This window comes from Rhododendron vialii, chromosome 3a, assembly GCF_030253575.1.
Source record: "Rhododendron vialii isolate Sample 1 chromosome 3a, ASM3025357v1".
In the NCBI taxonomy this organism is placed as follows: Eukaryota; Viridiplantae; Streptophyta; class Magnoliopsida; order Ericales; family Ericaceae; genus Rhododendron; species Rhododendron vialii.
In genome coordinates this window covers 5,455,287-5,481,276 of record NC_080559.1, presented here as the reverse complement: position 1 = coordinate 5,481,276, position 25,990 = coordinate 5,455,287, and the positions used below count along the sequence as shown (strand labels likewise).

Here is a 25,990-nt window from a genome sequence, read left to right as displayed (position 1 = left end):
AAACCACTAAATTCAATTAATAGTAATGTTGTCATGACCATAGAAAAGCTCCAAAAGCAGTATCATGGATTTCGTGATTGCCCATGCCTAAAGGCACGACACAATACGCCAATAAAAAAAAGGGTGTGACGCAACATTTTTTATTACAACTTAAAAAAAATCATCCATGGAGAGAAACAGTGTACTACTCCAAACAACATGACTACAAATTGCATCAAAACATCTAACCTAGAGAGAGGGAGAGAACATGTAGAAACATTAGAATAACGGAAAAAATAAAAAAGATTTGATTACCTCTTAATCTGACAAAACAAAGCCAAGGTAATGACCCTCTCCCTCTCTCTCCAATCAGGTAGGAAGGAAGATCATTTCTTCTCTTCTTGGAGAACCTTACAAATTAAATTATTAAGGAAAACGTAGATTCATTATTGAAGGAAAACGTATGTGAATGCTACTCCGTTTTAAAGAAACAACAATTATCAACTTTAAAAAAACAAAGAATGTTTCCTTTTAGTGTATGAGAATTAAAAAATGTTTGTTTCTCTTTCTCCAATCAAGGTAGGAAGGAAGCTCATTTCTTCTCTTTTTGGAGAAGCTTACAAATTTTAAAAAATAAGGAAAACGTAGATTTATTGTTGAAGGAAAACGTATGTGAATGCTATTCCGTTTTAAGGAAACATCAATTATCAACTTTAAAAAACAAAGAATGTTTCCTTTTAGTGCATGAGAATCAAAAAAGGTTTGTTTCAATTTTTAATTTAGAAAAATCAACCTAAAAGGAAATTATTGAGTTGGATGTAGGAAAATTAAATAGGAAAATCTTTTTAAGGAAACAACGTAAAAGCAATCAATTGAAAGGATTTACCGATCACAAGGTTAGGGTAGTTTATATTACGAAGTATTCTCTCGATCGGACGGCTACAGCTAACATGAAATATTGATCGGACGGTTGGAGGGGTGCTCATGTTTGTATGGGCAGACAAAAGACTACTCTGTTTTATAATATAGATAGGAATTGCCCGTGCCTAAAGGCACGAAACAACGCGTTTTGAACACAAAAAGTTTTTTATCTCAAATTTTTTTTTGTTTTTGTTTTTGATCTTTCATCGCTATTTTCAATTTTATAATCTAGAAACCCAACACCTTCTACAACCGTTGGATCGTATTTTCAAGAGATTATATCTATTCATTTGAGAATATACTTCCTAATATAAATCTCATAACCTTATTATATCTATCCGTACAATTTTCAATTTTTTCAATTGATTGCTTTTAAGTTTTTTTCCTTAAAAGGCTTGATTATCTTTTTGAATTTAAATCAACTCAATAACTGATTTCCCTCCAAAGTTGATTTCCTTATATTCAATTTAATATTTGCTTTTAAATTGTTTTCTTTTAGCTTGATTTCCACATGTTGCTAAAAAATATTGAATTGAATGTATAGAAATCAACTTTAGAGGGAAATCAATAATTGATTTAATTTAAACTCAAAAAGATAATCAAGCCTTTTAAGGAAAAAACTTAAAAGCGATTAATTGAAAGAATTTACCAGTTATAAAATTAGAAGGATTATTTTAGGAAGTATTCTCTCGATCGGACGGCTACAACTAACATGAATATTGATCGGACGGTTGAAAGGGTGCTCATGTATGTATGAACAGACAAAAGACCGATCTGTTTTCTAATATAGAAGATTATGCTCCCGAAATAAGTTTGTTTCTCAATATTATATTATACAAATAAATTGAGACGGAGAGTAATAATATAATAATGAGCATCACGGACGTAATCTGTCGCTGTCCCGAAGAATAATAACTCGCAATAAACCCCTGACCCTGATCAGGCGCATGGGTTTTATGGAACTGTTCACGTTGCAGCCATTCTCGGTGCAAATCCTCTAGAAACAAGGCCAACAGAAGACGACGAAACCCCATACTCATCGGGAACTGCTGTGCATCAAACCCCATCCCCCTCTCTCTCTCTCTCTCTCTCTCTCTCTACATCAGCAGTCACTGCTCTGCTCTGACCGCCTTCTCTCTTCTTCGTCTTCTTCCGAATCCAGCCGAAGCATCAACTTAAAACCTCTTCGGCATCCCTGTAAGGCTGTAAGGAGCTACAAATCTCTCTCTCTCTCTCCGCTCGCCATTCGAGTTTTTTGTTGTGTGTACGACCGGTTGCGTGCATCTCGAACTAATTTTTACATTTCCTCCGGCGGTTTCACATGCTTACGACCGGAGGTGAGGAATTGATGCTAAAACGTTATGAGGGGCTATGTCTCGGGCCAAGAACGCGAGGCCAACCCTTAGGGTTTAGTTTATGCGTTTTATTTTCACAGTCTCAAAATCTCGAAGTATTGATCACCTTTTGAGTTGTTAGATTTTAATCATTCCTCTAATCCTCTCCGATTCTTCCCTTGTTTTCTTCTTCAAGCTAGTTTCTCTTCTTGAATGGCAATTGTAATTTATTAGTAGCATAAGATAAGAGTAGTTTTTTTAGAATATCTTTGTTCTCTAGGTTCATGATTGCTTGCTTTTCCCTTTTATATCTCTACTTTTCACTCTCTCTATACATACACAAACATTTATAAAACAACCACGTTCAAAAGTATTGTTCTATCCGCAAAGCGATAGCTTAAAATTTGAGAGGAGTTCTTTTTCTTAAAGAAATTTAATCTTTCTTCCCTCAAGTTACTAGATATAAATAAGTTCTTTTGACTAATGCAGAAAAGTTTGAATCCTTTTTGACAAATTGTGACCGGACAAATTTTCCGCAGTGAGTCCTTTGACGTTCAAATTTAATTTCTTTTTCGAGCCATGGACAATCAGAATCCCGTACGATTATTATTATTATTTTTGGGGTTATACTCAATACTTACATATCTCTAATATCTCCGTGTATGTCAACATTTACAGGTCTGTTGAATTGTATGCAATGGGATTGTTAACAAGTTCTCTGCCACCAATATGCCCGAGAGATAAGCATTGCTCGGAATGGGCAAGACAGTATATTAAGTATTGTCTGTGCGACGTGAGAGATGGAGTATCACTGGCACTGGGATTAGTGAGTGTAATCAGCTGGGGTGTTGCTGAGATTCCTCAAATCATCACCAACTACAGGAAAAAATCAACTGAGGGCCTCTCTATCGCCTTCCTCATGACTTGGATTGTCGGGTAATACTATGTTCATCTTCTTTAGGAGCTATGTACGGATTTTTAGCCTTTCGATGCTGCTAATAGTTTAATATCTGGTGATACCCAAAATCCGCACGTGTTTCAACCTATTCCTGCTATGTATCGACTTGTATCTGATTCTTTGTCAGCCTTGATGACTGATACTAAGACAGCTACAACCACGTTAAGTGCTTTGGCGCTGTAAATAATTTTATGAAATTTACGACCGCTGCACTTGATTCCGGCTACGTATCATTGATACTCGTGGTACTGTTAGTCGGGCTGCTACTGCTATTTAGATCTTCGTTGGTGTGTGTTTGTGTCTGTCTTTGATCTTACATTTGTGCATACATGATACGTCTGATTAGGTTACCGTTATTGCAAATATACGTTCTTTGTTTTATTCTTTCTTTAACCATTTCTTTTGGGTTTCTATTTCCTTGTTATTCTTCATTTCTGTATTTTTTGAGCTCCGTCAGTATGTCTGCAGGTGTTTCATGATTTTAGGGTAGAAGTAGGAAATTCAAAACATTCTTTTTTTTTTTTTGCTGCTATTGCATCCACGCCAGGATTAGGGGATTCGCAAGAGATTCTCTCCTGCGGCCTGGCCCCAAGAGGTTGCCAAGTTTCGAACTCAGGATGTTTGTGTTTATAGGCTCATCCTGTTGTCACTTGATCTACCCCTTGGGGTTGATCGAATGCTTTTGTAAAGTAGTTTGACGGACCCTTTTTATTTTCCCTTAAAAGGGTGGGACATTCTGATTGATACGCTCTCGGTAAAGTTGCTAATGCTTTGGAGAGCTTGTTTCCAACCCAATCTGTGTTTCTCTATTCTCCACCTTTTTCTCCTTTAAGCCTCTTTTGTTTCCACCTTGCAAGCAGGACAAAATCTCCATGCTATGTCAAGAAGATGAAGTGTTTTCGTTTCTATTGATTTTTCCATTGTGCTGGTGTCAGAGCAAACTCTTTGGTTGGGGTCTTTGATTTAGTAAAACCTGCCTCTGATTCTCTACTAGTTCCTACTCTTGCTAACTAGAAATGTTTGCAAAACTCGTCTTTACATCCATGGGTTGATAAGTCTAGAAAGAGGGCACACATCTCATGCCAGCATCATGCTACCATAAAATTCGTCTTGTCACCGAAATGTATGGTTGCTGATATAGATCCAAGTATTAAGGGACGCGGAGTAGAAGTTCTACTTGATGTTGAATGCAAACTAGAGGATTTGAACCAGGTTGATCATTTGTATAACTTGTTGAGAGATTAAGAACATCAAATACCTTTAAAAAATGTTGAACGTTCGCATTATTAAAGATGGCTTTTTGGAAGAGACAACAATAGTAAGTATACCTATGGACAATATATTCCTGAAATCTAGGATATTTACTGCGAATCTGGTTACTTTTTAGCAGTGACTTTTATCTTAATTTGATAGCTAGTGGTGTTGAGCTTGATTATCTTTGTATCATTTTTCCTGCAGAGATCTGTTCAATTCTTTTGGCTGCATGCTGGAACCAGCCACTGTGAGTCATCCTTTTATATCTCAAATGCTTGTTGACGCTTTTCTTTCTCACTTTAATAGTGTCCAAATATTGGCGTCTCATTTTGGAAGATGATCTATATTGTATTATTTTCCCCTCCGTCACATACTCTAATTTGAGATCTGAGTGTGGTGGATGTGGATCTGCTCTCAAACACAAATTCAAGAAATGGGTGTTCAAATAGGGAAGCCAATCAAAATCGTTCTGTTTTCTTGAACAAAGGATGTACGAATTGGAGATTTGACATAAGCTCCCGGTTTTATCTGATCAGTTAGCCAATTCCCTTGAATTTTGAAGTGCTGTGCTAACAATGAGGGTCATGGTTTCTTGAAGCTCTAGTGCACTGCCTGGTTTGTCAACTGGTTGTATCAATGTAATCTACCACGAATCTCGTGCTCTATTAAAGTTGCATATAGTACCGTGTCACAAAAAATGAAAAACAAAAAACCGACTTGGCAACACCTCATTAAGACACCAGATAGGAACAACCTAGGAAGCATGGACATGGCTACCCGCCTCATGTATCCGTGTAACGAAAATGCTCGGACACGCCACAAAATACATTTCTCATTTTATTTTGATCAGGGCTCCGAACACTTGTTGGACATGCCCAATTATGAGTCAAATTCTCAGTATTTGTTTTCAGTCGGACAAGAAAGGGACGCCTTATGACACGCTGGGGACATGCTAGGACACTAGGGAGATGCTGGGACACGTTTGAAGGTTATATACAATCTTGAAAGTGGTGGTCGGATCAAAATTGTGATGGATACTTAGTTCTTGAATACCCCTTTAGTAGCACTCTTGACCTTGTTCTCTCTGGTATGCTTCTTTTGCTTGCGGAAGGAGCCCCTATGATGGGCAGTTTTTAACAAGATTAGTAGCAATTTGTTTTTTGACTTCCAATGACATTCTATTTAATTCCTATAGACATCTTTTTTTTTTATCAGCAATTCCTATAGACATCTTGAAATGATTCTCGTTTTCCTGTAGCATGTGGTCATTATCAACATCAGTGTTTTCATTACGCTACACATTTCGAGATTGACTTGGTCCTATCTTATCATTTCCCTATTTAAGACCTTAGTAGTAGGACCTCCAATTGGGGTGATGAATTCGCATCAGAAGCGCTCGCAAGTCAGAATCTTTTAGGAACCTCGCTCCCATCGAGAAAAAAGCCCACTCCAAACTTGGATAGATTCTCTTAAGTGTACAAGCCTCAAAAGAAACATACAGAAAGCTTCCAGACTAGATAAAATATGTACTATTGATAAATACGGGAATTGTTCTTTGAACTTCCCTTTTGGAGAGCTGTTAGTAACTTAGGGAGTGCGAAAATCACTGCCCTAAGATACTAGCAAAATGTTGACTAAAATTTGCTCAAGTACTATGTACTCATATAAAATCTATTTTATCCCCACACAAAATTGTCGTTGACACTAATTATGAATTGACAAGTTAGCAATACAACAATAATAGTACCCATGTAATCCCAATTGATGGGGGTATGGGCAGGGGAGGACCGGAGACAGACCTTAATTTGGCAATATATGCACAAGGTGGCTGCTCTCAGAAAGTTTTACCACTTAAATAGTGGCTCCTGTATAACTCTGAAAATCAAGGAACTCCATGTCAAAAAGGGACGTTATATACTGTGGAACCATTGCCCCTAAATCAAAGCCAAAAGACATCAAAGAGGGCAGGCCTAGAGACTTTTTCAAGTTATGTTCTCAATTGGCAAGTTAACAATACAAACAAAAATTGAAGAGTATCAGTAACTTTTTTTTGTATATTATACTCTCTCTCTCTCTCTCTCTCTCTCTCTCACTCTGTATAGGCACTCCCAAAATTAGATTCTTCTATATCCTTTGGCTCCCCTCCCCTCTCGCACTTACTTCCGCTTCACGCAACCAAGTCTGAGACTATCAATCCGTATTGGGTTTTTATTGACTTTCATTATGATCACCCATCATAAACTGTAACAAACTATAGTTTGTTTCATTTATTGCGTGCAGAGTACAATTTTAGTATTTGACTAATTTTTTGTTTTACTTGTATCACCTGAGATGAGTCTATTCCTTAAGAAAACAGGAGTCTGATTTGTCATAGTTGCAGTTTATTGACTGATTCCTTTTTTCTTGCCATTGCAGCTCCCAACACAATTCTATATGGCAATAGTAAGAGTTTTTTCATTGGAGATAAATAATAAATTTGCAAGTTCCACTTATCTATCAAGTTTGTTTATTTGACTATGGCTACTGTGGTTCACAGTTATTTACGTTGACTACCTTGGTTCTCGCTGGTCAAACAATATACTATGGCCATATCTATCATCGGCTGAAATCCAATAGACCAAGCCACAAGGTTGAAATCCCGAACTTGTCTTCTTTTGCTGTGTTTTGAGCGATGTTTCTTGTTTCGAGTCTTTTCTCCTTGCGTTTGATTATTGTTTAATGATAGTTCTATTAGTTACTATTTACATGTGGACCTTGTTTGCTTTAGCATTATGCAAATTCAAAATCGTACACTTACCCCCTTTTGTAGACTATTAACCATCAACATGTTAAGTAGATTATTTGGTTCCATGTCATAGGTTTTAGTCTTGATTCCAAATGCTTCTGCGTTTCCAAAGTTTTTCACAGCTGCCCATCTTGTTTCTGAAACGTTTCTAAATTGTTTACGTTTCTAAGCTAACCGGGAAAGGCACAACTACTGAAATTTTAATCACTGCTTATACAAAATAAATAAATAAATAAAAATTATGCATTCAAACTATCTTTTATTAGTGATAAGTTTACACACTGCTTATAGTTTCCCTCTCCTTGATAGAGGTAAAGCCTAATAGAAGTCATGTGTATTGCCTTGAGGCATGTTGGAAAGTTAGTTTTCTCACTGTCACTTGTTTCATGTGAAGAAATGTAGAAGTGATGTGGACTTGAAGACCCTCATTTTAGCTGCTTTCCATGCCTTTTAACCCTATGTTCTTAAATATCCTGCTGCCATGACCTGTTACCACTTACCAAACCGTCTAAAAAAATCTAGAAAGCTGACTGTAGGAAAATCGAACCTAGTTTGGTTCATTTACAAATCTCATACCCTTTCTTCTATAATGTACCCTAATTCAGCATGCTTTACGTAACTTTTTTCGACCATAAAGACATTTATAAGGCTGCAATATTGGGAGCTTTCAAACCTGTCATACATTAACAAGTCCTTATTTTCTGGAAAATCTGCCCACGACATTTGCTTTTCCTTGAATATGATTCGATAACAGTGCTTATATTGCTGGAAGAGTATCTATTGCCCTCTTTTTTCCCTATGTGTTGTCATCCAGTGAAGTCTTCTAGCTAATCTTCTAACATGTAAGGTTGTGAATGTTGCGTGTTCCTTTTAAATCAAGAATATTATGGTATAGCATTATTGGAACTTTTTGAGCATTTAGTGCTATGCTGCTGTTAGGCTCATGAGCTGTTCAGTAATAACCCATATATTATATGAAAACACTTTGTTTACCCTTCAACAGATTAATTCAGTTTGCTGATGCCGCTATTTTTATTGTCTATTGTCTGATCGACTTTGTTGTTTCTCTAATGTTATTTGTCATAACTAGTGTCCACTTTTTGATGCATAATTTTGGTACAATTATACCCAGACCGAGGCAGTAGAAAAGAGAATACCATGCAGTGGTGTTGCCAAGAAACAAGACAACAATGTAGACAGATGGGGAAATGCAATCGATGACTTTGGGTTAGGAGTTGCTCAGAGTTCACCTATTCCACTTCCAGGCGTCCCTCGTAGTAGTTCACTTGAAAGAGAACTATACTACATGTAATTCATTCATCCCCTTGAAGTTGTTACATATGTTCTGTTTTGCTCTCTGATTGTGTTTAATAGGTTGGTTTTTCTAGGGGTTTACACTATTATAAAATATGGTTCCTTGATAGGCATAAGAAGTTTAATAATTATTCTGATTTCTCCTAGTCCTGGCTGTTGTTAAGATGATGAGTTTCTTGCGTTCCTCAAGAAGTTAAGCATTTTAGTTTCTCAGTCAATGTTACCATTCCCCATGTGATCCAGGGTTCTGGAAACCAGATGGAAACCTATTTAGCTTTGAGACTGGCCTCTTAAGTTTTTTTGTGAAAACATCCGTTACCTTGGACTTCAGCTTGTGGCTTGTTCTTGAAGTGATAGATTTTCTAAATATGTCTTATATTGTTGCTTACAGCTGTCCATCAATCTTGTTTGTAGAGTAATGACTCTGGACATCTTATCTCTCTACTCGCTTTCTTTGTATCCTCTGATTACGTTTAAGTTTCATGGCTGATCTCTGTCTCTCACCACAAACTTTTAGTTTTCCTTGTATCAACAAGAATCCTTGTAGCGGCAAGCGAGAGCAGATTTGGGATTTTGAACTACTAACCTGTTTATTTCTCTGACATCAGCATTCTTGATGTGTTTTGTGTCTTATTTCTTTTTATGTTTTCCTGTTATTTGTATTTGGTTCAATAGTGCCTCTTCTTTCTTTTTTCATTTTTCATTTTTATTTCTTGGTGGAAAGTGTGCCTTATTTACTTCTAATGGCCTAAGGAGTCCTGACTCCCGAGGACTCGAAAGCAATTGAATGTTCTCTACCTGTTGGTATTGTGTGTAAGCTCTATTTATACGCCATGCTGAGCAAGTTAATTAAGTGGCACGGCCAATTCAAGGATTTACATTCTCCTTAACCAGCCAAGGAAATAGTGTTGTTACTGCTCTTTGGAATATAGTGGCCTCATGGACCTCTTCATTAGAAGATTTATAAAATAGAGAATTGGATAGCTCAACACGCATCTTGTGAATTTTACAGGTCAGCGAGATCACTGACAAGGAGTCATACTCCTACATCAGGATCTTTTCTAGCACAGAGAATAACTCTTACAACATTGTCTCGTCAGAATACCTTTGAAGAGCCCTTGCTTGGTGGGCTTGCATCTACACAGTCTGCACCTCCTTCAAACAATAAAACCATGCTATGTGCAGTGAGTTTCATGAATCTGATTTTTGGAAGTTTAAGTTTGCAAGGAACATTTGCCTATTTTGATTGAGGAAATTTATCTTTTGACCTTTCTTTTGCTTAGTTCTCTGCTGTAACATTCTTCCTTGGCACTTTAAATCTGCACCTAACGGAAAGCAACGGGCTTCGCATGGTTTCTGGAAAGCGGTACAAAGGTGTTGTAATGCAAGTGGGAAGAAAGCTTTTACAGGTAGAGAACTTAGATAGTCAGTTACCTTTTTTTGTTAGTATTACTCCCTAACCACAACGGTTTATCGACGTAGAATCAAGTGGCTGAGAAAATTATCTCCATTATCTGCACGGAAAGTGGTTTGCCATACCAGGTTCTCAGTGAATAGTTTATTTGTAACTAAGGGTTTTTATGAACATCTGTTTGGATAGTCGTTTTTAAGTGGTCTATTGCTGGAATTACTTGGGAAATTGTGTTCTTGAACCACTGAAGCGGTGATGCCTTTGTTCAATCTCAAGCATTCCGTCCTGTCCTTCGAGATAGCTCTTTGTATAAGTTAGGAATTAGAAGACCATGTAAATATATGATTCAGTAATCACATAATGATTGTGCATGGAATTGCAGGTAAGTGGTGGTTTTATGGAAGAAACTAGGGGTGCAGGGAGCAGTAGAATTGGAACCTTGCTTGGTTGGGGAATGGCAGCCATTTACATGGGTGGACGGCTTCCACAAATTTGCTTAAATGTGAGAATTTTCTTGTCAAGTAAATTTTTGTTACTCTACTCCAACAATAAAGTTCTTTATTGTGATTTATATTGACGACAATGACAAGAGAATATAATTCCCAAGTGTGATTGCATCTATTTAAGCTTTGCAAAATCTTGCTTCTGTAGTAAAATTGGGATTTGGAAAGGCGAAATAGCAGATCAGATGTCATATGGTTTACCACCCCCTTTCATGCTCTTTTAGTAGGTATTAAAAAGGAAATAGGCTGACCAAATATTGGGCATGGATTTCAGAATGTGTACGCGATTATGCGAAACAATGCATAAATACAAAATCGTTCCTAAGGTATGTGCTTAGTGTTGTATAAAGTTTTGTCCTTAAACTTTTCAACTCGAGTCAAATAGGTCCAATTTATAGTGGCCATCTAAGTTGGTAACGAAAGTACTTATAACGTACACCTTTGGACCTGGAAGTATACATTTCGTGTCAATTTGAATTTTGAACCAATTACAGCCATTCCCTTGAAGATGCAATGTGGTTCACCTCATAACCAGAATCCATTTTAGTTGCACCAGTAAATGCACCAGCACACTTTATGATGTGGGTGTAATGGCTTCATATCGATCTCCAATCCATCATGGCATGAAGTTCTGTAAAGTCCCGTGGGTTGATCCGTAGGCACTAACTATTGATCGAGTCATAACACAACTTTTTAGAGCCGACCTACCAGTGACTATATGTTTCATGGTGGCATCAATGGATCATACATCTTTGTTGATGTATCCTGATAACAAGTTGGTGCATAAACTGAAACTTATGGAGCTACACAGATAGTTACTAAATCTTTCGGACTGCCTAAAAACGTTCCTTCTTGAGTAGCTATTAACATGGATTCAGGAAACTGCATTAGAACCATTTCTGTTAGATAAACATTCCAATTACAGAGCCTGCTGAAGCACCCATTCCCATGAAGATGCAATGTGGTTCACCTCTTGACCCATAATCCATTTTAGTTGCACCAGAAAATGTGCCAGCTCACTTTTTTATCTGGGCATAATGGCTTCTTATCCATCTCCAATCCATCTTGGTATGAGGAGGAGTAAAGTCCTGTTGGTTGATCCGTAGGCACTATGGGTCGAATCATACCATAACTGACTTTGTAGAGCCAACCCGCCAGTGAGTGAATGTTTCATGGTAGCGTCAATGGATCGTACTTTCATCTTTGTTGATGTATCCCGATAATAAGTAGGTGCATAAACTGAAACTTATGGAGCTACGAAGATAGTTACTAAATCTTTCACACTGCCTAAAAACCTTCTTCTAGAATAGTTATTAACATGAATCATCAGGAAAATGTAGTTGAAGATAGAACCATTTCTGTTAGTTTAACATTCCAGTTCCAACTCGCCCTTAATCACTTGAAGGCTGTGTGTCTCAACAACTGGAATCTGGAGGCTTGGAAATATGTGACTCCTTATGATTCCACCTTGTAGGATAGATTAAAGTTGGAAGTTCTACCAAATTAGTTACTCCTATTGAGTTACTTTCTCAATTGCAAGTTGATCGTTTTTTGTTTGAGTTCCTAAATGAATCTGTAATTTTTACTGTACAAGGGTTGACTAGTTTTGATAATATTCCTGAATTATTGCAAAACTTGACTGAAATTACCTAGGTTTCAATTGCTAGGCAATTGAATGTTAGGTTTAAAAGTGTCATTCCCCTTTGGATTTTGACCATCTTAACAAATCAACAATGTTGAAAATTCCGGGACCAAAGTGTTATAACACACATACTTGATCTTATGGATCTTGTTCATTAATAGGTTTGAGTACTGCTTATGGGCCACTTTGATTCGAAATGATATGGATGAAATTGATAAAATCCAACTTGAATGACCAAAGTAAGACTAGACACATACTTTAGGGACCGTAGATCTAATTTACACTCACAGAATATTTGCCATTGATGGTTTTTAATTAACATTTTATTCGTTAGAAAATTGGGAAAAGATAATAAATAGGTTGATCAAGTAACTGGTCTTGAATTTGCAAATATGTGTTAAGGAATAAATAGAAGAATACTTGCCTTGTTGGTTGATCTTATTGCCTTAAGTTGTGTTTCTTACCTTGAAAGCCTTCATAATTTGTTCTTATATTTCCTTTTGTTGTTTATGCTCTGTTTGAAACTTGGCTTGTCGATTCATGATTATTTTCAATAGTTTACTGGGAATTTGACTTATGGTTTATTCTTGATCTACAGATTAGAAGAGGCCATTTGGAGGTGAGCAATTTCTTCTTCCATGTGGAGTACTTAATTATTCAATTGTCAGTCAATATAGAGTGAACAGATAGCTTGGTGTAATGGTAAAGCTGGAGCTTGTCAAGTAGAAGAATGGATGTTTGAATCTCTGGGGCAAAATGTTTGAATCTCTGGGGCAAAATTAATGCCAAAGCATAGAGTTGATTCAGGTTCAACCCTCTTAGTACCCTCAACTAACAGGGAGTGGACTCAGCAATGTACTCTTGTATTGAATTTGGAACACAGTTGCTGGTCATAAAATGCTCCAATTTTCCATTTTCAAAAAAAAAAAAAATGCTCCAATTTTCCAGTATATTTTCTTTCGATGATAGCACTTGGAAACATATATCTCCATTATCAAGTATATTGCAGTCACATCAATTATTTATGCAAATTTTCTTTGTGACTTGCAGGGGCTTAGTCCATTTATGTTTATTTTTGCTCTGGTGGGGAATATAACATATGTAGCGAGGTGAGTTAGGTAGAGTTGCATTTTATTGATATCTTTCTAGCTATATTGCTTCTTTCGTTAAACTGTTCCTTTTCATTTTGTCCTATCTTTCCTTTCTTTTCTTTTCTTTTTCTGTTGTTGGGGTGGGGGTCGGGTTGGGTAGGGTGTTAGTCTAGTCCCGTGGGTGTTTAAAATTTAATTTTTTTGAAAGTTGTCATATTGCATAGTAGATAGTGGTTCGAGAATGGAGGGGGTAAAATTTTACAGTTGTCCTAGATGAGTTCTCATATTTTGTGCCAATGTTTAACTGGCGTATTAAAACCCTTTTGAAAGAAATTGTAGCGAGTATGTTGGGGATGACTTTCTCAAAAATATGTTGTTCTTTAGGATGACGTGATGAGATTTTCTATTGTAGTCTTACATTCGAAGAAATATTATTTAAGTTAACGGGGTTTACAATGTAGTAGATTTTTTTTAAAGATTTGTCCGTAATTCTATAAGCTAACTAGACAAAAAAAAAACATAAATTTATTGTTATGAATGCGAAATTAATACATTTAGACCATCGACAATAAAGATGAGGAGAGAACGCAGAGCATAATACTTACACCGATAGATTTGTCTTTTTCTTTCTTTTTCTATTTTTTTATTATGATTATGAGCTTTATTTGAGGTAATGTGTTAGGTGTTCAAATATGAATTACCTGGATTGATGGGTTGTAATTGGGTTTTGACTAGTGTTCAATTGGTTTTGGGTTGGGTGTTCAATTTTTTTTGGGTTAGGTGTTCAAGACTATTAGAATTGAGTGTTCATTGATTTTGTATATACCTTATTTTAGGGCCTCCCTGGGCCCCAACATAGCTTCACCCCTGGGTGTTCAAAGAAATGGTAGCCCATGATTTTTACATGTATTCTAAGCAAAAAATAAATAAAAATTGTTTGGATGTTTAGTTGACCATTGAAGGCTCTAAGACAATGGGGCCACTTACTAGGACTATAAGCCCATTGTATTAGCAGCATCTAGTATTAAACCCACAAACCCCTTGACTAGCAGCCCATGTCAAACCATCTATAGACTCCTTTGGGTATTAAGCCCACAAAGCTTATTCACTAAAGCCTCCATATCCCTGCTTGAGCTTCCTCCTTTGATTGCCTCCGACGCAGCAATACGCACCTCCATTACTCGAGATCTCTCCGGCCTAGTCCCACCCACCGGCTCGGCCAACAACCGGGCCAACTCGCCTGAATCGGGAACCGTTCGAGTCCCACATTCACAAAATCTCACAGCCACCCCGATCTGGTCCACCAAAAACTTGGCATTGGTGAATTGGTCCGCAGCCACTGGCCACGTCAACATCAACACCCCGGCCGCCAACCCTTCCAACACTGAGTTCCACCCGCAGTGAGTCACAAACGCGCCCACAGCTCGATGCCTTAGAATCACCACTTGTGCGGCCCATCCCTTTATTAAATAACCTTTGCCCTCCATGCAATCTTCGAAACCATCCGAGATCGCCACATTGTCTAAATCGGATTCCTTCAAACACCAAATAAAATGCACCCCGCTACACTGGAGCGCACCCGCCAAAGCACCAACTTGTTCATTTGTGAGCGTCCATCGACTCCCAAAGCAGACGTACACAACCGAATCATCTGCCTTTGAGTCCAACCAATCCATCACATCATGGGCTGGAACGGAACTGGACCCACCACGATTGGTAGGGCCCATCGAGTCCTCATCGGCAGGTAATAATGGACCCACTCCCCAAACCCGGTCATGGCCCATTTCTTTCTTGATATGCTCAATGTAAACTTGCTCCAACTTAGTGAACGAGTTAAACACGGTACCCCAACTTTGACCATTAGCCAATATCCCGTTTCTGAAGAATTCCCAATCTGGGTTTCCTTCCTTGAAGCCGCGGTAAAGGCTAGTAATCTGCCACCAAGGGTATTTTGGAGAATTCGGCACTTTCGGCATCGAAAGCACCGCATCCTCGTTGGTGGGATCATCAACCTTAGGTAGGTCGCGCCAAAGGGTATGAAACACCGATGCGGCAAAAGCGCTGCTTGTCCAGAAGGCAACATGTGGGACGCCAAGATGGGAGGCAAGGTGGTGGGTCCAGCCGAGGAAGATATCAGATATGATGGCCACAGGGGGGGAAGGGTGGGACTTGAACCATTTAATGATAGGATTGCGGAGTTCGCTCAGGGCTCGCGCGTTAGCAACAGGGCGGAAGAGTTGGGAGTCAACGGTGGGGATTATATTTGGAGGAGAGAGGATGAGAGGCTGGATGGATGTGGAGGGATGGGACGAGAGGAGAGGGTCAAGGAGAGAGAGATGAGGAGGGGTGATCAGTACGGTAACAATGAGGCCGCGGGTGAGGAACATGTGGGTGAGGTCAAGGAGGGGGATGATATGCCCCAGCGCAGGGTAAGGGAAGACGAGGACGTGTGCGCCGTTGTGTTGGTGGGAGGTGGACATGGCTTTTGTTTGATGTTTGTGAGGATATCTGGTGGAGTAACGGTGTACGTACAGTGCCCGTGTGTGTGAGGTTGAGTTATGATCAATACTTTCGACGAACTTTAAAATATGAACGTTTTGGTTCATGAAAATAGTCCCAGAAAGAACCTAAAAACGATTAAAACTGGACTGTGCAGACAGATCTAAAGAAAGATGCTAGGATTGGGGGAGGAGGAGTGTATGACCTTGATCATCAACGGAAAAGTGATGAGGAAACCATTCCAAAGCACTTCAATGCTCTGCAAATATGTGGCTGTTCTAAGCCTTGAAGCTGTTGCTTCTAGAAGCCCCATTTCGGTGCTTTCATTTGTGAGCCAACTACACAAAAATTCCTTTAATGACTTGGTTTGGGAACTTGGAAATTTATGGTTTTCCTACGTGGAATTTGAACTCTTTTTGTACGTTTTCCTTGTAGAAGTAAAACTATTTCCTCGTGCCTTACCCCAAATAATAATAATTCTTGTAATCCAGAACCAACACAGGAAGTGATGCATAATACTCCCCGCAGATAAAGGAACTAAACTATTCATGTTGCTCATTAAAAAATCATTCAAGGTCCATTTGTTATCAAACTAAACCAAGTTTTAACATTTTTCTAAAGTCGTTATAATCTTTGAAATCAAGCTTGACTAAATTACTATTCGGCCATTAACAATCTAAGTTATGTAATATCAGCTCGGGTTCGAATGGCTTCAAATTCATTTGAGATTGAATATATGAGCAAAGATTGAACTTAATTTTTGTAAAGTCATTAAGTTTTTCAAATCAAACTTGAGCAATCAATTTCTTCGCCTAATTTATCTGCATTAAATGTGCATGGTATTTTGATAACCATTTTCATTCAATTGCAATAAAGTTTTGAAACCGCTCTTTAAACTCATTAAGTTTTTCAAATCAAACTTGAGCAATTAAATGTGCATGGTATTTTGATAACCATTTTCATTCAATTGCAATAAAGTTTTGAAACCGCTCTTTAAAGTTTTGCAATAAAGTTTTTCCAATCTAACTTGAGCAATCAACTTCTTCTCCTAATTTATCCGCATTAAATGTGCATAGTATTTTCATAACCATTTTCATTCAATTGCAATAAAGTTCCAAAACCGCTCATTTTTCCAATCCAATCTAAAGCTGTAGAATTACTCTCTAAAAAGAACGCATTAGTATTTAGTAATAACTCTGTAGTAACTCAACAATGCTTTGATTGAAAGAAATTTCACTTGCATACTACTACACCTATTGCCCCCTCTCTTTCCTTTCTTACTATCCCCCAAAACTTCAAACGCCGCCATGACTATCTTAACCAGCGGCGCACACATCCTAGTATTCCCTTACCCTGCGCCGGGGCACATGATGCCTCTCCTCGGCCTAGCCCAACAACTATCCATCCGTGGCCTCACCATCACTGTTCTCGTCACCCCCAAAAACCTCCCTATCCTACGCCCACTTCTCTCTGCCCACCCTTCTATAACACCTTTGGTCCTCCCTTTCCCTGCGCACCTCTCCCTCCCTTCTGGAGCAGAAAACGTCAAAGACCTCCCTCCCGCCGCCTTCCCCGCTATCATGCACGCCATGCGCCAACTCCACACTCCAATCCTCCAGTGGTTCCAAGCCCACCCTTCGCCGCCAGTGGCAATTGTTTCCGACATGTTTTTGTGGTGGACCCACCTGCTGGCTGGCGAGCTCGGCATACCTAGGTTAATGTTCTCTCCGTCTGGTGTAATGGCCATGTCGATAATCTATTCGCTGCGTCGGTATCTACCGGAGAGAGAAGATCCCAATGATCCTAATAGTCTGATCACTCTTTCGAGGATTCCGAATTCCCAAAATTACCCTTGGTGGCAGCTTATGTTTCTCTACAGTACTAGCTATGTTGAAGGAGACCCAATTTCGGATTTCATGAGAGATGGGGTTCTAGCAAATATGGCGAGTTGGGGGCTCGTGTTTAACTCATTCAATAAGTTGGAACGAGTTTATTTGGAGCACGTGATGGCGGAAGCTGGCCATGATCGGGTGTGGGCAGTGGGGCCGTTACTCCCTACAGAGATTGATAGTCCATCGGGACCAACAAATGGGCCTGATGGTAATATAATCTCTTGGCTTGACATTTGTGGTGATCGAACGGTGGTGTACGTGTGCTTCGGGAGTCAAGCTGTGTTGGGAAATAATCAGATGGAGCGAATAGCAGCTGGGTTGGAGAAAAGTGGGACCAAGTTCCTTTGGTGCATAAAGGAGTCCCCACAAGGAAGCGCAGAGGGAGGAGATTTCGGCGTGATCCCATCAGGTTTTGAAGATAGAACCGCTGGAAGAGGTTTGGTGGTTAGAGAGTGGGCCCCTCAGGTGACGATACTGAGGCACCGAGCTGTTGGGGCATTTTTAACTCACTGTGGTTGGAACTCGGTGTTGGAGGGGCTTGTAGCTGGGGTGCCAATGCTAGCGTGGCCAATGGAGGGGGAACAATTTTTGAATGCCACTTTGTTAGTGGACGAGTTGAAGGTGGCGACTCGAATTTGTGAGGGGGCACAAACGGTTCCGGACTCGAACGAGTTGGCCCAAGTTGTGGCGGAATCGGTGCATAATAAGCTTGGGAGTGAGAACATAAGGTCGAGAGAGTTACGGGAGGCGGCATTGGATGCCGTGGGAGAAGGGGGGAGTTCGAACATGGATTTGGATAGATTGGTTGTTCATCTTTCACGTAGGGATTTCTCTTAAGCAGTGGCGGACGCAAGATTTGTACAAAGCGGTGGCCCGAATCACATGTATTTTTACATCGAGAACAAAAGCTATAGTGCATAATATAAATATTGCTACTCACTAGTTCTCAGAAGAAGACGAGATTGTCTACATAGTGACATATACCTAATCGCATCTAATTTTATAACCACGTCCTAAAAATTGTCAATAACTTGAAATTTTAGGGGGGGGGGGGTGTTTCAAACACAGAGAGAAATTTTATCAAATTTTTTCACTCAAGAGACTTGCAGGAGCTGATCCTTAAAAACTTTTTCCAAATTAACTTGGAATATATTGTATAATTAGTGGGATAATTGGGGGGTGTGCACGGGCACAGGCCCCCACTGGCAACCCCATCCGTCCGCCCGTGCTCATAAGCGGGTGAGCGGGAAATAGGAAATTGTTTTCTTTCTTTATCGGATAGAAAATATTGATTGTTTAACGCCTAGGGAAATTGAAATCCGTTGGCAAATCTATACTATATAGTATTCGGTGTGTTTGATTGGAAAGAAATTTGTGCTGGAAAGTGAAAATGAGAGAAAGTAAAGTAAAAGAAAAGAAAGCGAAAAGAAAGTTTATGTTCTTACATGTGTTTGGTTAAAACGAAAAAGTTTTGTAATAATCTTGCAAGGGAAAAAAATATTTAATAACTTACTCTTAACATACATTATGGGTCATGATAGAATAGGAAAAGTTATGGACATAATGTGAAGTGTCATAAAATGAGAATTTTTACAAAAAATGTAATTTCCTTGTGTTTTTAGCAAGAAATTGGAAGCCATGTACTAATGCTTTAATGAGTTCTAAAAAAAAAATCCACTTTCTTGTATTTTCATGGTAATCAAACACAAAAAAAGTGTCATTATTTTCTCTTTCTTGCAATTTCTATCATTTCACTCTATTCAAACGGATCCTTGCAGAATGACTTTTTGTGAGGAGTAACGTGGATACGACAAGTGGCAAGAATATATTGAATTGTTAGTTCAGTTTTGAAGTAATACTTGCTCAGAAGCAATTACTCCTGCCTTCCTTAAACACTTGAGCTAACCTCTTTTGATTCATGAAGGCTTTCTTTGCCTCCGATTATGTGACAAAGTCATCCATAAATGGTGAACAAAAAAATCATGTCATGAAGGGTTTCTCTTCTTTACCTTTTTCCTTTTTCATAATGTGGAACCAATCCAACCAACAATAACTTCGGATCATTTTTGGGTAAGAGTCAAACTAGAGATCATTCATGCATGCTCGGAGAGCCCTTATTCCCGCCCTCCTTACCACTTTTTGAACTAACCTCTTTTGGTTCATGAAGGGTTTCTCTGGGCCTCCGCTTATGTCACAAATTTGAGATAAATGATGCTCCGGACCAGTTATGTGTGTGTGTAGGGGCCAGTTCCGCTAACACATGCTTTGACACATAAAATGACGCTCAATCTCAGTCATTCATTTTAATAGTTGAGATTATAACACTATCTCTCCTCCCTCTCCTCACCTTATCCCTCCCACAAAAACCTGCTAACAATGGAGGCACGATTTGATGCCACATCTGTTTTCGACATGGAGACTTAACCAGTCGTAACTTCCTGTGATTTGGAGGCGGGACAATGGAACTCTTGCACAAGGACATGAGGTGCTTGAAAACTATCTCCCCCATATAATACAGAGTACATGGCCATATACGTACACACACATAAAATGAATGGGTATATAGGCACTCGGAGTCCCTTCTTTTACTTTTCGTAGACTTCATTCTAGGATGGTCCTCCTTTTTCCATTTGTCTCCTGGAAGACAGACCTTTTGTTTCTCTCTATGATCCTTTTCTTAGTTGTGTAAACTTGTGATTGCAGACCATAGTGTGGATGATATGGTGATACAGCTGTAGTTTCCAACTCCTTGGTGTTTCCCCAAATCTTAGTGCAACCATATGTTTTCTATCAGTGGGTACATGTTAATCTGTTGGCAGTTCAAAATGTGATTGTTTTATATTTGGAAAGTAGCATGGAAGGAAGAAAGTTTGTCATAGTTGAGTGCAGTTTCTTTTATAGTCAAGGTTATTTTTTGCGGTAACTAAAGTCATCCAATGTTGTCTTGTATGATGTGGTTCATGTGTCCAAGTAAACAATGTTTTTGTGTGCAGTATACTTGTGAGTAGCTTGGATTGGTCAAAACTAAGTGCAAATCTACCATGGCTGGTCGATGCCGGAGGATGTGTGGTTCTTGATACTTTTGTATCCTAATTGCATCAGAGATTTTCAAAACTAATTGCAGTGCTAGGAGAAGGGGGATCCAGTTTTTGTTCAAATTTATTTTTACTTATCCTGCATATAGACCAAGTAACTTTGATTCTAAAGGACATTAATTTTTCTCTCTTCGTTCAGAACCTTAATGACTTTTTAGATACTAATTCAGTTCATATATTTCCACCATCGAGCATTGCAAGATGATGACGTTAACGTCAAAAGCTCCAATCATACTTAGATGATGAAGAAACAAAATATTTTCAAGGTATCTCTCTTTTCCAACCCTCTCTCTCTCGTTTGTGTGACAGCATCTGTTGAGTTGTTCTTGTGCATGTGGTGTGTGTAGCATTAGAAAGGACACGAATATCCCAGTGCTGAAGATTTTGGAACAAACGTTGAATAGCACAGTAACTCTTCTGTTTGAAAATTGTGAATTTAGAAGTTTAAAATGATGCAAATATTGTCCGTATATTTGGAAGAAGTAATTGGGCTAATTGAATGAAAATCCAACTAGAGTGGAGTTTTAGCATGACTATTGGAGAAAAAAAAATGGGACTCCTAGATTGAGGATTGGTTAATTTGAACAATGAGAAATTATGTATTTACCATAAGAAAATTGCCCTTGCATTTATAGTATTAGACTATTAGTACATTTGCCTCTAATAGTGTGACCAAGACGAGCCTACCTATCATACGAAATTTTAGAGCATGTGATGTGCCACGTTCCATTTTCTCCCCTGTTAGTTATCTGCTATTACCATCTATTTCAGGGCATTGGTTCGAGCACACAGAATCCAATCACAGTTGAGGAGCTGATTAAATGGGCGCCCACGGTGGGCTTGCTACAAGCTCAGTTGGACCAATCCGAGGACATCCAAATGTGAAAGTTCCCCTGACCGTAGACGGAATTAGCTCAATCAGCTCGTAGTTTTGTTTTGTTCAGAAGCTTTATCTAGTGCAATTGCTTTTGATGTTTTCCCATGATTTAGAGCAGAGGAGTCTTGTTCTCTCTGCTCTTGAGTTTCTTTTATGGAGGTTGATCTTTTCTAAACAAACTACAAGCTTGTGTTTCCTTTTAGGGTTCAGAAATTATTGCTGGCCTGATGCGTCAATTTTGTTTGCTGCAGAGATTTTTTTGTGCAAAACTTGAAAGTTGATGGTCTATTTGAGTACCTGTGCTATCTCCCTGTAATTGAAGCTATAATGCATCCTGATGGTTGCTATTTTGTTCTGCCATAACGATAATTGCAGGATTGCTATTTCATTCCTACTCTCGCTGAGAATGCCAAGGTTGAAGTCCTCATCAAGCGCATTATTGGTATACATTTTGTTGCTTGAATCGATGGAAATTGGTAGGGCGATAAAGCAAACCGATTTCCACAAGCTCTGACTTCTTTTTGCCTCATTCGAGGTCGGTTCTTGCTATGGAAGAAACACTAATCAGATAAGTTCGTTTTGTGATCTGCTCATTGCGGCTCACGTGGTCCCGGTGCTACTGTCTACTGGCAACATTGCCAACCTATCTCGCTGGAACAAAGCATCAATCTACCGCTTCAAGTCATAACAATCGACAGTGCCGTGGCCCTGGTCTCGATTGAAAATCTAGTACTTGCCCTCTCACCCCTTCGCTTAGGGTTTGTCTTCTTCTTCTTGGTCCATCGCAGATCCAAGTATTCGCGGTCGGCATTAAGAATTGCTCTGCCGAGGTATTAGGCTGTGTGAATTGCTCAAACCAATTTTTTCTATGCTTCTAGCGGTCACGATTGCTTTGCCTATCGTCTTCTGAGTCCCTGAGATGCTTCTGGGACTTGTGTTTTGACCTCTTCCTACTCTATTCCTCGAGCTTGTCCTTTTTTGAGTTGAGGGCAAGAGGGTAATTTCACTTAAGCTATCCAACTACTCAAATTGCTGACTAGTTAGGAGCAAAAGAACCCTTTTAACACAAAAAAAAAAAAATCCAAACTTCCTGATGTGTGAAGCCAGCCCATGACACAAGTCCAAATGCCTCACCCATCCTTTGGACGGGCTCAATGACATGAGCGTGGCCCATAATAAACGGGGAAGTTGGTCAAGAAGTTGGTTTTTTCTGAATATAGGGCAAGATGATAATTTCACTTAACCTATTTTGCTGATTAATGGGGGACAAGAAGAACGTTTTAACAGACACAAATCCAAACTTTCCGACGTGGGATGCCTCGTGCTTGTTCTTGGAATCTTTGACATTCATGTGTTTTTGAGCCTTCAATATCAACCCGGCCGTGCGGGACGCTTCTGGGACACAGCTTTATAAGAACTGTCTGTTGGAATTTCGATACCATCTCGGTAACAGTAGTGAAATTCCTTTCATATTTGGCCCATCCTCCGCTCGTCCCTGGGGTTCAAATTATGACTCGTCACCCTGTTCTGTGGCCAGAACTTGAGTACCAGGATCAACAAAATTGTTTATTTCCATTCATTTTGCTAACATCAGATGGCCAAAGCCTTATGCAACAGTAATTCGTAATGTAGTACAAAGGAAACAAACCGAACGGAATTAATGACTCTATAACCACAAACACTTGCACAAACAAAATACACAAAGCCATGGTGCTAGCACAACTGCTAAAAGATCTGAACCAAGTGGGGGATAGTGTTGTGAATCAGCCGGCGCAGCACGGTTCTGTGCGGCATTCGAATCATCTGTTCGGCAATTCAACGGTTCAAATCTCATTTCCACTGTGTATAGCATCTGAGCTGTTTGTTGCCGTTCTCCACCGTGCCGTGTGGCTGGTGCACATCACCATTCCCGAATTCGATTTGAAACCTCAACTACAGACAAGCAGAGTAAATGAAGGGTGGGGGGGCGGGCTACCACAGCATGAAGTAGCTGAAGGTATCACACGCTGATGTTCCAAAAACCAGAGACAAAACCAAGCAATCAGATCATATTAGATGGTAATGGAGGTAGACAACCTTGCGAATACCCTAACGAGTAATTTATTCAATAGTTTAGGAGTACCGTCACGTGGTATTTTAAACTGTTTTATAATCACACGTTTCTATGGGGTCCATATACTTAGTGATAGATCTCACAAAAATGTGTAATTATAAAATGGTCCAAAATATCAGGTCGCTGTACTTCCGGACTAATGTATAATTTCACTCTCCCAACAGTAGAGGTGGCTCATTTATCAGCTAGCGTTTGTATGGCCTACTACTCACATGCCTCATTGTTGAGATCATTGGCATAGGTGGACCACCACCACCGCCTCCCACCACCCTTCTTCCTCCTCCTCCGCCGCCACCGTCCTCTTGTCCCCATTTCCCCTGCTGTTGAGTAGGACCCACGCTGACAGCCTTCTCCCAACGACAGCTCAACAACAACCCCCCTCCATTCCCTCCTCCTCCTCCCCCTGACCTCCTCTTGCCCCAACCGCCTCCGCCGCCGCTCACCTCCGCCTCCTGCTGCCGCATGTTCGCCACGTCGCCGAACTCCGAAGCGCTGATGGAGAAGTTGGTGACGCTCCCCCGGTCGAACCCCTCCGCCGTGGTCACGCTCCAGTTAATGCTGGCCTCGCTCGGCTCGTAGCACTCCGTCGCGGCCACCGACGGCGTCACCGGCTCGTCCACGCTCTGCCTCCGCCCGTACGACGCCGTTGTCGCCTCGTCGTCGAGCGAGTCTCGGCGACGGTACGATGTTGTTTGCGTGGAGAAGCTCTCTATCTCGAACAAGTCGGAGCTGGCGTCGCTCCCCCCGTCTTCCTCCGTCCCGGTCATCCGCGACATTGGACTCGTCGGATACCCGAACCCCCGCCGCTGTTGCACGTCCATGGATTCTTCCGGTGGCTGGAAAATCTCCAGTGACTCCCGAGGCGGCTCGTCCAGCGGAGATCTAGTCGGCACCTGCACCTTGGAGGACAGTGATTGGTTCAATATCGGGAAAGAGAATCCAACACCATCGCGAAACGACCCCAAACCACCTTGGTTGTGGTTGTGGCGTCGACGACGGTGATGCTGATGGCCCTCGTGTGATGGAAAATGATTCTCCGACGAGAACGACCGATGGTCCAGAACCACTTGTTCTGGAATGCTTTCCTCCGCTTTCTTCGCAACCGAATTGTTCTGGGACTGGATGGACCGATTTTCGGCCACGGTTGGATGATGGTTAATGGACTTAGGACTGTGTCTTTTGGGATACGATGACGACGACGACGATGAAGGGAATGATGTTTTCGGTTCGGAGAGTTTTTCCTCGACTTGAACAGAATTCTTGCCATAGCATGGGCATTTCAGGCCCAAAAACCATTTTGTTCCATTGCTTGAATACCCTCCATTTCGCCGAGCATTATTGTTATTCTCAGAAGGGATGTTTCTCAACGAGATTGGAATAGACCCCTGTGGATTCGACAACAGGCCGGTCTGGCTGTTCCAGCTCGCTTCCGACGAAGCCGTGGGCGTCGCGTGGAACGAACGGGTTCGGAGTTTCCCCCCGTAGCCATAACCGTCGGTTGATGAAACAGAAGACAATCTCGAAATCGCCGAAAATTCGCATCCCCTCTGTTGAGCAGCTTTGTCACTATGATGGTTCTCTGTCGAAGAGTCTCTCTTGTTGCTGCTGTTCTGATCCTTCTCGCTGAAGTAATTCTCCGCCTCGAAGACGCTTATCTGGTCGGAGTCGTCGACCGCGAACCGGCTGTTGTCTTCTGGCTTGGGTGGTGGCGGCGGCTCAGGTCTGAGGTAGGAGGAGAAAGAGGCATCTTTCAGGGTGGTTTTCTGCTCAAATGGCCTGCCCATGTAATGAAGGGGGAAAGTATCCTTGGGGATATTGCTACTGCTACCATTTAGAGGTTTCTTTATTGTTTGCCTTTCCATTTCTGGTCCCTAAAGTACTGAAGAAGATATCGACGAGGAAACTGGAAAATGGAAAAGGGGGACAGTGGCAGCTGAAGCTGAATTGCTTTCTCTGGTATTCCAATTGCCTCGTCTGTTTGGTTTATGTATAGTTTAGAGTCACGGGGTTGGGTATGTGAAGTGTTTTCATAGAGTCAATCTATCCATCCATCTAGTTTTTTGTGTTTTTTTTTTTTTTTCGTTTCGACGGTTTGGGGTGTTCGGTGCAGCTTATGCACACCTCAAGTAATCCACTCTCCGGTTCTGTCAAAAGCAAAGTATCCATGCCGGAACTAAGAAAATCCGCTCTTGCGGCCTGATCGGAGAAACCGACCCTGATCAATTATATGGAGAGCAAACCCGCCAACCAACCGGACTAGCTCTTTGGGCTAGCTACCCATCTAGTTTTGCCAAATCTTACTTATTAAGTAGTTTTTTCAAG

At 40.3% G+C, this 25,990-nt stretch overlaps 3 protein-coding genes across 5 annotated transcripts; 2 read left to right on the top strand and 1 right to left on the bottom strand.

Annotated features, from left to right (window-relative positions):
- Positions 1 to 1,840: 1,840 nt before the first annotated feature.
- On the top strand, positions 1,841 to 21,902 carry LOC131319308 (uncharacterized). Of its 3 annotated transcripts, none has more exons than XM_058349505.1 (14): positions 1,841 to 2,105; positions 2,913 to 3,170; positions 4,651 to 4,693; positions 6,862 to 6,888; positions 6,983 to 7,075; positions 8,364 to 8,539; positions 9,558 to 9,729; positions 9,829 to 9,954; positions 10,339 to 10,458; positions 12,700 to 12,720; positions 13,152 to 13,210; positions 20,577 to 20,667; positions 20,837 to 20,944; positions 21,450 to 21,902. In XM_058349505.1, exons 2-13 carry the CDS (start codon positions 2,932 to 2,934, stop codon positions 20,915 to 20,917), a joined length of 1,248 nt encoding a protein of 415 aa, XP_058205488.1. In that variant the 5' UTR covers positions 1,841 to 2,105; positions 2,913 to 2,931; the 3' UTR covers positions 20,918 to 20,944; positions 21,450 to 21,902. The 3 variants fall into 3 exon arrangements, with proteins under 3 accessions (XP_058205488.1, XP_058205490.1, XP_058205489.1); XM_058349506.1 differs by having other exon boundaries at positions 1,968 to 2,097; XM_058349507.1 differs by lacking the exons at positions 20,577 to 20,667; positions 21,450 to 21,902 and having other exon boundaries at positions 20,818 to 20,902.
- On the top strand, positions 16,867 to 20,549 carry LOC131319307 (UDP-glycosyltransferase 89B2-like). Its single transcript, XM_058349503.1, has one exon. It carries the CDS (start codon positions 16,999 to 17,001, stop codon positions 18,418 to 18,420), a length of 1,422 nt encoding a protein of 473 aa, XP_058205486.1. The 5' UTR covers positions 16,867 to 16,998; the 3' UTR covers positions 18,421 to 20,549.
- Positions 21,903 to 23,200: 1,298 nt separating the features above from the next.
- LOC131319306 (protein PHYTOCHROME KINASE SUBSTRATE 4) lies at positions 23,201 to 25,990 on the bottom strand. The gene has a single exon (XM_058349502.1). It carries the CDS (start codon positions 25,528 to 25,530, stop codon positions 23,854 to 23,856), a length of 1,677 nt encoding a protein of 558 aa, XP_058205485.1. The 5' UTR covers positions 25,531 to 25,990; the 3' UTR covers positions 23,201 to 23,853.

What these genes read in the sequence shown, in the direction of transcription:
- LOC131319307 (XM_058349503.1), top strand. Translation starts at nt 16,999, where the DNA reads ATGACTATCTTAACCAGCGGCGCACACATCCTAGTATTCCCTTACCCT.
- LOC131319308 (XM_058349505.1), top strand. Translation starts at nt 2,932, where the DNA reads ATGGGATTGTTAACAAGTTCTCTGCCACCAATATGCCCGAGAGATAAG. An exon ending in GAAAGAGAACTATACTACAT is followed by an intron (nt 8,540 to 9,557) that starts GTAATTCATTCA and finishes TGAATTTTACAG; the next exon opens with GTCAGCGAGATCACTGACAA. An exon ending in TTAGAAGAGGCCATTTGGAG is followed by an intron (nt 12,721 to 13,151) that starts GTGAGCAATTTC and finishes TGTGACTTGCAG; the next exon opens with GGGCTTAGTCCATTTATGTT.
- LOC131319306 (XM_058349502.1), bottom strand. Translation starts at nt 25,530, where the DNA reads ATGGAAAGGCAAACAATAAAGAAACCTCTAAATGGTAGCAGTAGCAAT.